We start from the raw sequence: 13,153 nt of genomic DNA on the forward strand, positions 1-13,153 counted from the left end.
GCTGGCCCTAGGCCCGTCTGGGCTGGGATGCAAAATATACAATGCTGCATATTGGAAAACTGGACAGATTAGCTTTTAAAGTGGCTGAGTCACTGTCCACAGAATTGTTAATCCATGGCCATATAACACTACCGGTGACATTTTGCAGTTTCAGTATTGCCTAGAAAAACAACAGGCAGGCAGATAGGAAGACATGTGTAGGGAATTCATCAAGGAGTCTTAGGAATTACCGTATAGATTTCGATTCAGGAGTGGGAAGCTTGAAGTGCTGCTGAGCAGTACAAACTGTGAAAACGCTTTCAGTGGATCTCTCATATGCCAAGATATTATGCTACACTGGGCCTATAATGGTTCAGTAGCGAACTTGTCCTGTCACTTGAGGTGTACCCCAGCAGCCGTGATTACTCCAGGATTTAGGCTACTTTCAAATGGGAGTTACTTGATGCTGAATGATCAAGGTTGTTGTGGGAGGCTTCCCAGCATCACATATCTGGTAACCGTGAGCTTCAGGGTTAATTGCTGAATGCAAGTATTGTCTCCACCGACACATACAGACAGGGAGGCACCATTGTGGCCTTCACTGAATGTTTCTTTAATACGGTTTGATACTTGAGCAGAATGAAAGCCATACTTCTACAGAAGACCGTGCCCTTAACCTCTGCTCGAGAGACTTTTGATCTCCAGATCACAAAGTCCTCAGCCAAGATACAGGCACTCGTACGTACGAACTGCTCCTTCCATTTTGCAGAAATGGCCAACCGTATCTTTAACATATCTGATACATCAGGCATAGTACACCTATTTAAGATCAGAGGTTCAGGACTATTACGCACCTATCAGACACTGCTTGGATTTATTACAAACTTTATACACTCCGTATTCAGAAGCATTTTTGGAGGACTTCCGCTGATCCTGTTTCTTATAGCAGGCATCCGGATTGTAATTTTTCTGCTACCCAAGGGCGTTCCAGTCACCAGGAAGATGGAAAAGGCGCTCCTGGAGTGTAAATACCGTGATCGCATGGTACAACATCTAGGCACACCTCGCCTACGAGAACTGAGCGCCTCTTGGTTCTTGTCATTTAGACCAGTCTGGATGGACTGCATCCTACCTGTCCTCCGATGCCTGTTTTACGGAGAAGGATGCTTGTTGAATCTCTGTTTGACACTCCCATGATGTGCGCAACTGGACATTGATGCTTTACTGGACCAGATAAAGGGCCATGTTCTGCAGTGTCCCCAGCGTATCCCTATGTTTATGGCAGCATTCTTAGTGCCTCCACGGGCAAGTTTTGCTGTGGATGGAATGGATGCTGGCTCCTCCACTGACACCCAGGCCTTGGATGGCGCACAAGCTGCCCCAGCATTGGATGCAGGCAGTACGGAAGATCATCTGTGCACAATTGGTGTAATCTGCAAGGTGTTACCGGGATTGTCATCTGTAAAGGCAGGCAACAGGAATGTTGAGTCTACCAGCCAGGACACGAACATTTGGCTTGTCGTGTGCTGGGAAAAATTCAGCTTTTTAAAAAACAAACCGAAATTTGGAACACCAAAACCAATTGACACTTTTTATGAACATGCATGGTTTTCTGACGCTTTTAGTAGTTTGAACTGTATATACTGACACATTAGGGCTATTACTGGAGTGACAATTTTTTTACTTTTTACATATTTTAGAGTTTTTAATATTTTTTTGCAAAACTATGGTTTTATTATTATGAGTTGCATACCAATATCTAGACAACCTAGTAGTAAGTTAGAATATAATTATGTTGTCCAGTCGGAAGAGGAGTGGGTGTTATATTTCACATAGGTACCCCAATATAGGCTCGGGTAACACCATAACCCATCACCTATATTCTTCCCTACATTACATACATAATGGTTCTTAGGGACTGGCCTTTTACCTAGATACAACACTGCACACAGAATGTGGATTTTCCCTGATAAAGCCTCATACATTATGCATGAGGATTCTTGGAAGCACAGCAGGACTAACATCTCCTGTATAATATCTATGTATAACTTTCATTCCCTAGGTCATCCTATGTCCAACAAGTGGCACAGCAAGGTAGAACTCCCGGGGAGACCTTTGGGTATAAAAAAATCATATCTTGCTAAGACAGGCAGAGGAGGCCAGGACTTCGTGGCCGACACACTAACGCGAGACACTGAGGTTCCTGCATGCAGATACTCCAGTTGGCAGTGGTCTAACATCCCTCGTGGGGTGTCAAACTTGAGACCAAGATGAGGTCCCACAGTCTCTCAATCCAGGTAATGGGGTTGAATTTATCCTAGAGGGATTCTTGGCTTAACACCTACATACACACTCTATGTACACTTAGGTACATCTAGTTTGGACTGCATAGTAGGAGTAGGCATTTTACTGTCATGTATTTTATATACTTGCCTGTATTTATGATTATGGCAAGATGGTAGAGATATACCATCCTTTAACTTTCTTGATACTGCTGCTCATATATGTCTGCTACTGTCAAGTGGTTATTGCAGCCCACCTATTTTATACTAGAACAACAACTGTTCAATAAACACTTATTGAAAAACGTCCCAAACGTGTATTCTGTGTATCTCTCCAAGACTAAGTGAGCCCGAACGAATGAGTGAAACTTAATACACTGTTTCCACGTTCCTGAGGGATCAGGGATGTCATGTTCAATGGTTGCCAAGAACTATTCTCTCCTTGGTAAGAGGAGATTATAGTGGCACTGTGAGCTAGCTGATACAAAAAGGCCAACATACTCAGTGGGGGTGCCCAGACTCAGTCTGCCACAATTCCTAGTGTATGCTGTTCGAAATGCGCAGATCCTATATAGGTTATATGTAGGAACTACCCAATAGTTTAGGAATCTTAGTCAATGTATTTAATCAATACTTTGAAGGTTCAGGTCCCTCTGTACAGGTAACAGAGACAAACTAATTGGTAACTTGAGTAGGGATCTCAGGAATTTATTTTCCATGTCAGCCGAGCGACAACCCCATAGCCCCCTATATAAACCCCATATAAGGACACCCTTTGGGACACCGCTCTATATACTTCAAGAACTGGAGAGACCGTTCTATTTGATGAGGACTTGAACTTTTTCAAGCCGCTGAATTATGTTGTAAGGTAATTTTACTTTTGTTGAGCTGGAAGTTCCAAAGGAGTTTATCAGTGAGACCGACCCCTAAACAGTTGAAGTTCTTTACCTGCTAAGTTGGAGCTCCACCCACCGCCATTTTGTTCTTAAATGATCGGTGGGGAATTAAAGCCATGAACTTAGACTGTCCTGCATTAACTTATAAATCCCTGCTCTTACAGAACCTAACAAAATTGCCCAACAGTTCCTGCAATCCCATTGAGGTGCGTGATAATAACAGAGTATTGTCGACGAACTGCAGCACCAGACTGTTGACTGTTTTCTGACTTTGGGGCACCATGCTGACATTTGTCAACCACCACACCACACCATTTATGGATAAACAAAACAGTGTGAGTGCGAGGATGCACCCTTGCCTCATACTTTGCTTTATGGCACACCTGGTTAATGGTACTTACTTTCTCCCGGAAGCAAGCCTGAAAATCCAACAAGACCTGATGATTGCTCATCTATCCCAGAGCCAGGAAAGAACTTGTCTGCAAAATATTTTTGGGGTATAAACTATAAGGTAATGGGCCTATAGCTTGCAGGATTGCTGTTTGTCCACTTCTTGTTAATTGGGACAATAATTGCCCCACGCCATGTCTCAGGAATTTCCTCTCCACCAACTATAGCATTACTAAGTGTGTTTAACTAAAGTGCCCTTATCCCAGGCTCTGAAACAAATAAGTCCGCTGGGTTGCTGTTGGGGCCTTGTGCTTTTGATCTTTTCATAAGTTGGATATCTCAGTTTCCTTCAGGAAAAAAAACTTGTAAATGGATTTAGGCCAGTTGTTTGCATCCCAGAAAGGAATGCGCTATGTGTATTGTCTAAATAGGGACCCGCCTAAGATAGTCCCTTTCTTCATAAAGGTTAGAAAAATCAGCTACCCCTCGCTCTGCCACATCAAATGAATCAGGTTTATGTAAGCTTGTCCTGATTCCAATAGCAATGATTCTCCAAAAGGCACTGTTTTCTTTGTTTTGCACTGCATTTGTTAATTTAACCCACTGGGCCTCTTCCCAAATGTTCTTGTTCGACATAAAATTGTCTTAAAAGGCATTCTCGCTCAAGTGATTCCTGTTTTGTCACCTGCTTTTACAGCCTTAGTCAGACCCAGTTTTGCCACCCAACATTGTTAGTAGTAGTTTTGGCTAATGGCTTCTTGGTGTAATTTATGAAGTTAGGTTTTAAAACTTTAAAAGAGACTAAATGTATTTAAACAAAGGTAAATGTGCAAGGGTTAATTTGTTCATATGATTCAAAGACATCCACAAAGGCTTGATACAGTGGTCATATTAGAAGGACCGCAGCACCTCCACGATTTTTGATCATCGATTGCCATAGCCCACACTCCTCACCTAGCTGTACCAGACTGTCTTTCTTTGTTTAATTGAGTTTTTAATCAAAGACAAGTTTAGAAACAACAAATCAAATAAAAACAAAACAGAAGTCACAGCATTCGATTACATCAAGAGCAGTGCATTTGAGGTACAGAACACAGAGAAGATAGTGTCAAACAACAGACACCAGAAATGCTTCAAGGTACATAATAACTATGAGAGCGGAACACATCAGGGGGTTGGTACAATTGACTCCAGAGAGAGAGGGGGTGAGGCAGCCTCTGCAGGAAGTAGGATCAGAATGGGACCCAAATGCCCCCTAGGCGAGCTGGGACACCGGACAGGTAATGTGTCTGATGGCGGCTGTGCCCTCCCCCTATGCTCCCCAGTCAAAGTGTCTAAGCAATTTGTCCTATGGTGGTTGTACACAGTCCCTCCTCCTCAATGAGACCAGACAAGCAATGTATCTGATGGTGGATGCACAAACCCTCCCTCTCCCCAGTTAGGGCCTGATTACAAGTTTGGCAGATTTGTTACTCCATCACAAATGTAACAGATATCCCGACCGCCGTATTACGACTTCCATTATATCCAATGGAATATAACGGAACTCGTAATACAGCGTCCAGGAAAGCCGTCATGTTTGTGTTTGAGTCACCCGTCTGCCAGATTCATAATCCGGCCCTAGGAGTTTTAAAAACTATTTCTTTTTTTTAAGTTGCTATTTTTCTCAAGAATATTCGACTACCCCAATGGGTTTTATACAGGTTTACTTTGGGAAAATGTCACTGGAAGTAAGTGGAAAACACAACATTTACAATGAAAAAATATTAGCCCAAATAAATCCTAATTCAAGGGATCTAGTCATCACCAACACCGTACTACCTACAGGAGTGAGCAGCCAACCTATGAATGAAGGATACTGAAGAAACACAATCATGAAACACAAGGGATGTGGAAAAATGGACCAGCTCAAGTGTGTGGATAATGGTCAAGGGTATTTGAAAGGTCACCAAACATCCACCCCTGTTTGAAAGGAGGACATGTGCAGATGAAGGGGAAGGTTCTGGAGCCCAAAACATAAAGATCATGGACAATACAGCATGATGCAGCCAGGCTGCTTTAAGGCTAATAACCTGGGACCAGGTAGAATCACTACTGAAGGGAGCGAAGAATGTCATTTTAGGCTAGACTACAAACCTTAAAGGCACAAGGATGCACATAAAAATCCACATACATTATGGCTGCATCTTCCAGTACTCTCATGTTTTCTTCTCTCATAACTCTCAGCTTTACAACACTTTACCAATCTTGGACAATTATGTTTTAACATGAATACATAGTTTTCCTTTGCTTGGTAAAATATCAAGAGTCAAAGACCAAAGAAAATGTTCTACTGCATTTGGATATTATTGTGCAGTCCTTTTTTGGCAATGGCAAGTCCAAGGGCCCAATTCAAATGACATTTTAAGTACCTTTCTATGTACAATAGAGTCAGAGAGAGGTCTGGGATTTCACTTATGAATGCTTCATTGTCCTGAAGAAATCACAGGGTATGAGAAAATATCTGGATCTAAGCCATTTTTAAGGAGGTTATGAAAATTGGGTTGGTAATTGACTGGGGTGTGAGCCCTGGTCAAGCAACAGCCACAATCCCTTGTAAGGTAAACCACAAAAAGTCACAAAACTAACCTGAGCTTAACCCTGGTTGGCTTGGCAGAAAAAGCAGTCAGTCTTAACTTAGAGGCAATGTGATAAGTATTTATGCAGTGCACAAACAGTAATAAAGTGAAATCACAATGCAAGGAAATTCTAGCACCAATTTAGAACAAGCATTTGCAATGCAATAGGTCTCGCATTTACGTGAGTTTCAGCTATTGCCATTGTAAATGACTGACTTTTATTTATGTTTTGTTTTTTAAAATAAAAGCATAGTCATTTACAATGCCAATAGCTTAAACTCGCGTAAATGCAAGACCTTTCGCATTGCAAATGCTTTTTTGTTGTTGTTGTTGCAGTTGTATACAGAGTGGCCTCGACCCGAAGGAGTGGGCACACTTAACATGAGCACCAGCTACATTACACAAGGACACATACATTTTTTTGTAGGCACCTCTCATTATCCTAACCACACCCATGATTCAGGATGAACCCATGCTGTCAAAGTCATAGTCTCTGTAAAGGATCTGTAGACTATCTGCTCAGTATAACCTCAGGGTGTTTTACTTTCTGCCTGTGGTACAGTTTGACCCAATGGTATCACACCCTGTCCTGTGAATCAGCAAGACCGCGGTGATCATAATCCCACAAATGGCTCAGCATGACCCAAAGTAATTGTCTTAACCACTTTCAGGAAGGCTACAAAAAAGGTGTAAAGTTTGGTACTATCAACATGAATCAGGTTTACTCACTTGCATAGGTTTTCATGTATCTCCACTCTGAAAGTAAGAAGAGAAAAATTAGTTTGTGAAATCAAATAAAACATAGGAGATTAGTTAAATACAAAAATATATGATAATGAATTATCTTACCCAGTTCTACACGTGATATTGCTGTAATTAAAAAAACATTTTGTATTAGATCCAAAACAATTGTAATCAATTCTTATCTACATTCCTAGAGCTTAAAAACCCATCAATCCTTCTCAAATCACTCTCTCCAATCCACACCGACCCAACTTGTATTCTTGTAAGTTTATTAGCTTAGTTGTGATCTTCAATAGAGCTTACTGTATTCAATACTTCATTTCAAAGAGTAAAGTTGGGATACTGTCTGTTTGCAAAGATTCTATCTCTGCTCTTAGTATAATACATCTTGAACTTGATCAAATGTGACCAAGACAGGTTTATCAAAGGCATGTAACAACAAATTCTAGGTTGTTATGCAATATTCTTAACATAACAGAAAAAAGTGAACCTGTTATATCATGTTAGAATAAGCCTAAAGCTGTCCGGTACCCAAAAAGGGTGTCCTAATGCTGAAAGGATATCTGTTGCCTTTGGAAAGCCATATGTTCAGACACAGAACAAAGTTTGACAGACATGGAATTCCACAAATGAATCCCAGGAGGAAGCTGAAGGTGTTGGCGAAGAATGTAACTCTGAGGGCCACCAGACCAAGGCCCATACATATGGGCCAACTCCACAAGTCAAAACCACAGTCTTCTCACTGGGGAGCTCCAACAAATCAGTACACGTCTGGTAGCACTACCGAAGTGTGGAAGTTAAACTGAGTCTAATTGATATTTTCATTGAGCGACACAAGGATTTGTGGGTTGTTAAAATATTAATGGGCATTCAAAACATAGGATTAAGGACATAGAGCCCTCAGACAAAACGCAAACTACTATGAATCAGTAATTTGCAAAATGACCTATTAGTATATAGGTATGTATACCTCACCTCAGTTTACCATTGTGAATCGGGCACAATGTTTAGGCGTTCAGACTGCAGCACGTGCTGCTGCCAGCTCGTCGAACATACAGTAGAGACTGGGCTAAAAAAAATATACCAGGCATTTTATTACCACTAAGTATTCATTATCAATCAGACCCTCAGAAGGAAAATGCTACTTACCAGTATGCATCTGTTCTTGGCATGTAGAGCTGCAGATCCATACACTGTGCATTAGATTACCATCTGGTGTTGGGCACGGATGCTTGCACCTTGTTGTCTTGGAAGAAGTCTTTTGTAGTCATGAGATAGGTGACTCCTCTCTTGGAGGATAGTGCGCATGGGCATCGACTCCATCCTCGGATTGTTTTTCCCCATGATGAGAAATGATGGAGTCAGTAGGAAATAGAAGAGATGTCCATGACAATGTATCTAATTAAGATAATGCTGGAACAGATAGAGGTTCCGGGGAGGTGGGTGGGCTTGTACGGATCTGCAGCTCTACATGCCAGGAACAGATGCATACTGGTAAGTAGCATTTTCCGTTCGAGGCATATGAGCTGCCAATCATACACTGTGCATAGAATGTACAGCAATGTCTCCCCTAGCGGTGGTCACCTGCGTCAGTAGCAGTAGTTTGAAAAAAAGTTATAAGAACAGCTTGGCCTACAGAAGTCTGGTGCTTAACCTGCACGTCAACACAATAGTGTTTGGTGAAGGTGTGTGGTGTAGACTATGTTGCTGCTTTACATATGTCATCTAAGGGGAGGTTCCCTGAGAATGCCATGGAAGCCCCTAGTTTGCGTGTTGAATGCACTCTAGGGGGAATTGTTAATGCGCGTTTAGCCTTTTGGTAGCATATTTAAATACCTTTCACTATCCACCTTGCAATCCCAGCTTTGGAGATGGGGTTAACTTCATGAGGTGGGGAGAAGGCTACAAACAGTTGTTTTGTTTTTCGAAAGGGTTTAGTTCTGTCAATGCAATAAAGTAGGGCTCTTTTCACGTCTAGTGTGTGAAGAGCTCTCTCTGCTATGGAGTCTGGGTTTTGCAAAAACACCGGTAACTGAACTGACTGGTTAAGATGAAATGCAGAGATGACTTTGGAAAGGAATTTTGGATTTGTTCTGAGACCCACTTTGTTACAATGTACAATGTTCTTGTATGGTTAAAGCCTGGATCTCACTAACTCTTCTGAGAGAGGTAATTGCAACAAGGAAAGCTACCATCCATGTGAGGAACTGAAGTTCACATTTATGTAGAGGTTCAAATGGGGGACCCATGAGCCTGGTAAGAACAATATTTAAATTCCACACCGGAGAGGGTAGTAATCTGGGAGGAATTATTCTGTTAAGGCCCTCCATAAAGGCTTTAATTGCAGGTATTCTAAAAAGTGACAAGTGTTGTCTATTTTGTAAATATGCAGCAAGTGCTGCTAGATGTAATCGTATGGATGAATATGCTAAATTACATCTTTGCAAGTGTAGTAAGTAGCAAATGATGCCCTGGATGGAAGCATCCAGCGGATCAATATGATTGTTATTGCAATCTTTTCCATTTTGCAGCATATCAGGTTCTAGTAGTAGGGCGTCTGGCTTCTTTAATGATGTTCATGCAGTCCTGCGGAAGGTTAAGATAACCGAAGTCTAGGACTTCAGGAGCCAGACTGCTAGATTCAGTTTACCTGGATCGGGGTGCCTTATTTCTCTATGGTTCGGCATTAGCAATGTTGGTGAGAGGCGTAGTTTGTGGTGTGTAACTACTGAAAGTTCCAGCAATGTTGTGAACCACGGTTGGCGTGCCCATGTGGAAGCCACCAGGATCATCTTGACAGACTGTTGTCTGAGCTTGCGTACTACTAGGGGAATCATTGGGAGTGGCAGAAAAGCATACGCAAATCTGCCTGACCAGTTCATCTATATTGCATTGCCTTTGGACAGTGGGTGTGGAAACATGACTGCGAAGGTTGGGCATTTTGCGTTCGCGTGTGTGGAGAACAGATCTATGTCTGGTTGACTCCACAGTTGGAAAAATGGTAAAAGAACTTGGAGATGAAGTTCCAATTTGTGTATCTGCTGTGTCTGCCGACTTAGCAGAGTTGCAATCTGATTGTGAACTCCTGGAAGATGTTCTGCAAGCAGATATATGTTTTGTGGAATGGCCCATCTTCAAATGTTTTGTGCGAGCTGGGACAGCTGCAAAGAATGTGTGCCTCCTTGCTTCTGTATGTAATGCATGGCTGTCATGTTGTCCGTCCGGACTAAGACAGTCTTGTTCTGTAGATGTACTTGGAATGATTTTAATGCTAGGAATATTGCTAGTAATTCAAGTTGATTGATATGGAGCACTTTCTGTTGAGTGGTCCATTTGTCTTGAATTGTATGTTTGAGAGATGGGCTCCCCAACCGGTGAGTGATGCGTCTGAAGGTGACTGAAGCACTATCTGTGGAACCGGTTCGAAGAATGGCCACCCTTTGGACAGGTATGGTGTGTTCCACCACTGCAGAGAGCGATGTGTGCGGCTGTCCACCAACACCAGATCTGTAAGTTGTCCTTGAGCCTGGTTCCACTGACATGCTAGGCATTCCTGTAAGGGACGCATCTGAAGTCTTGCATGAGGTATGATAAAGATGCAAGAGGCCATCATTCCTATGAGTTTCATGAATACCCTTGCTGGAAGGGAGTGCTGTGGCTAACATCTGGCGATTATGGCTTGTATACTGGCTATCCGGGCTGGATTGGGATATGCCAGAGCTTTGGAAGTATCTACTGTGGCTCCTCGATACTGATGTATATGAGAGGGCTGAAGCTGTGACTTGGTGTACTTTACTGTGAATCTCAAGTCATGTAGCAGCTGGATGGTTTGATGAGTGTGATGAATACACTGGTTGAATGACTTGGCTTCTATTAGCCAGTCATTGAGCTATGGAAAGACATCAATATGTTGTCCTCTTAAGTTTGCTGCTACCACTGCAAGACATTTTGTGAACACTCTGGATGTGGTGGCCATCCCGAGTGGAAGGACTTTAAACTGATTGTGCTGCCTGTCCACTATGAACCTAAGTTGCTTCCTGTGAGCAGGATGTATGGGAATGTGGAAGTAGGCGTCCTTGATGTGGTAAGGAAGTCGCCTTGTTGCAGCAGTGGGAGGACCTGTTGAAGAGTGATCATATGAAAATGATCTGACTGTATATAGAGATTGAGGGGTCAATTATTGGTCTTAGAGTCACGTCCTTCTTGGGGATTAGGAAATACAGCGAATAAACCCCTGTTCCTTGATGTAGTAGTTCTATCTCCTGCTTTTGAAGCAGTGAGAGAACCTGGTTTAAGAGCGCAAGATGTTCTGTGGACATTGGACACTGTTAGGGTGGTGATTGGTGGGGTGGCTGTAAGTTCCAGGCAGTAACTGATGGAGCAAGGATTCGCACGTAAAGTGCCTTGCTCACATTCAAGAACCTCGTTTAACTTGTAATGGCATTAACCAACCTGTTTTGTCATTAATATTGCACTTTCACACTACACGCGGGTGTCCCAGAGACGCTTGCCTATATGTCTATTAATCATAACAAGGCTTGCATACTACAGAATTGCTGCTTCGCAGAAATCCAGTCTGCGCATGCGTCGGTCATACCCATGTGATGTGACGCACTCGCAGTTCTGGAGGGATTTTTCGCTCATGCGCATTACAGCTAAAATGGCAGCTTTGTCCTTAACATGCTCTCCGCTTGCTACTGCCGCTTTGCTCATCTATCTATTTCTGCCTAAAACCCTAATACTATAGATATTATAAAGTAAGGGGTACAGTGTAGCTCATCATGGTGTACAGTGTATTCATTTTTTCTGTGTTTCTAATTTGTTTTCGCTTACTTTTCATGTACCGCGTATCTAGTCTAACAGGGACTCCCCACGTGACATGACAAATGAAGTCTTGCAACAGTGGAACTCAGCCAGCTGGCTGCCGAAGCTGAGATGCTCCTGGGAACCTGTTCTTTTGCCTGGGAGAAGACTTCGACTTGTACCTAAAATGTATCTAGTTGTACGATAATGTTTGTGTGCTCCATTGTCTCTTCTACACGTATACATGGGAAGCTGGAATGTAAGGGGTAGGTACGGAAAATTAAATATTCATCATGGGAACACAGAATTTTAGGTGGTGACAATGACCTACCCACCTCCTCTGACCAATCCTAAGTTGGGGATCCTGTCACTTGCAACATTTGTGGGTGGTCTGGGGACCCGAAAATGGTATAACTAGCCTAGTTCTAGCTAGAGAAATTGTCCGACTTGTCCGAGTAGCTGACCTGTCACCGACCCGACGAACTCAATAGGTAATTGATACAGAGAGCTGCGGAGCACTCTGTCCGAACTTTCCACAAACTCCAAGGGGTGGAAATAGTCTTAAGTGCTGGCGAAGCACTTTGCTGGGAGACTCGAAAACCCAATCAGGGTTATTGGCGGATTCCGTGCAGAGAGGGAGTAGCGCAGGCGTTGCATCCGAAGCTGCAGGTGTTGGTCGTGCCCTTTGGTGAGCCCAGTCCTGACCCAAATCCTGAATGGTATCCTGTCCTGATTGTCCATGAGCTGTACCTGCTCGCCTACTGGCATCCTAAATCCTTGAGGGTCCTTGTCCTATCCTTTCCCAAAGCTGACCCGTGGCCAGGGTTAGTCCTCATTCCTATCCTAGGTAAATATAATTGTGGGTGTCCATCTATCTATTCTTCTTCCTTCTTTTCTTTTTAATAAAGCCTCTATGCCCATGATATTCTCTCTGTCATCTCAAGTAGCGTACATGCATACTGTTCATTAGCTATGTTCCATTTTTTCCCCATACCTGTAGGACATTATTGAAACTGTTTTACTTAATTAGTGTGATCTAATTTCACTTGTGATTAGAATCTAGGTTTGAATTAGCAGTTAGTATCAGTTTGAGTCACTTGTAGGACTTTAGCAATTCACCGATTAATGTATTTTAAACTCACCTACCCTAGTATAAGCCTGAAAATGAATAGCATGTTCCCTTTTACCCTTACCCAGTAGTTTTCCACTAGCACTCAATGGTGCTTGCCCTCATTCACAGTTATATTATTGTTATAATCCTGATTATTGATATTCTAATCTGTATTAGTTTTATTCTCATGTCATTCTGATTTAAACTTACTATATAAACTTTTAAAAACCCTTCAGGTGTTTGTGGTCATTATAAAAATATTGAAGTGTTATTGAATGTATAAAGTATTTTGATTATCTTATCTCTTGTCCACTGCTAGCTCCTGATCCG

At 42.4% G+C, this 13,153-nt stretch overlaps 1 protein-coding gene across 4 annotated transcripts in view; it reads right to left on the reverse strand.

Moving 5' to 3' along the window:
* Nucleotides 1–13,153, reverse strand: part of LOC147710112 (E3 ubiquitin-protein ligase TRIM39-like) — a 413,790-nt gene that overhangs the window by 132,639 nt on the left and 267,998 nt on the right. For all 4 annotated transcript variants that reach the window (XM_086920810.1, XM_086920812.1, XM_086920811.1 and 1 more), the window contains 2 exons: nucleotides 7,015–7,035; nucleotides 6,895–6,921 (listed from right to left, as the gene is read on the reverse strand). In XM_086920810.1, the coding sequence (XP_086776936.1) occupies nucleotides 6,895–6,921; nucleotides 7,015–7,035 (48 nt within the window). The remainder of the gene's footprint in view (nucleotides 1–6,894; nucleotides 6,922–7,014; nucleotides 7,036–13,153) is intronic.

This window comes from Lissotriton vulgaris, chromosome 5 (assembly GCF_964263255.1).
Source record: "Lissotriton vulgaris chromosome 5, aLisVul1.2, whole genome shotgun sequence".
NCBI lineage: Eukaryota > Metazoa > Chordata > Amphibia > Caudata > Salamandridae > Lissotriton > Lissotriton vulgaris.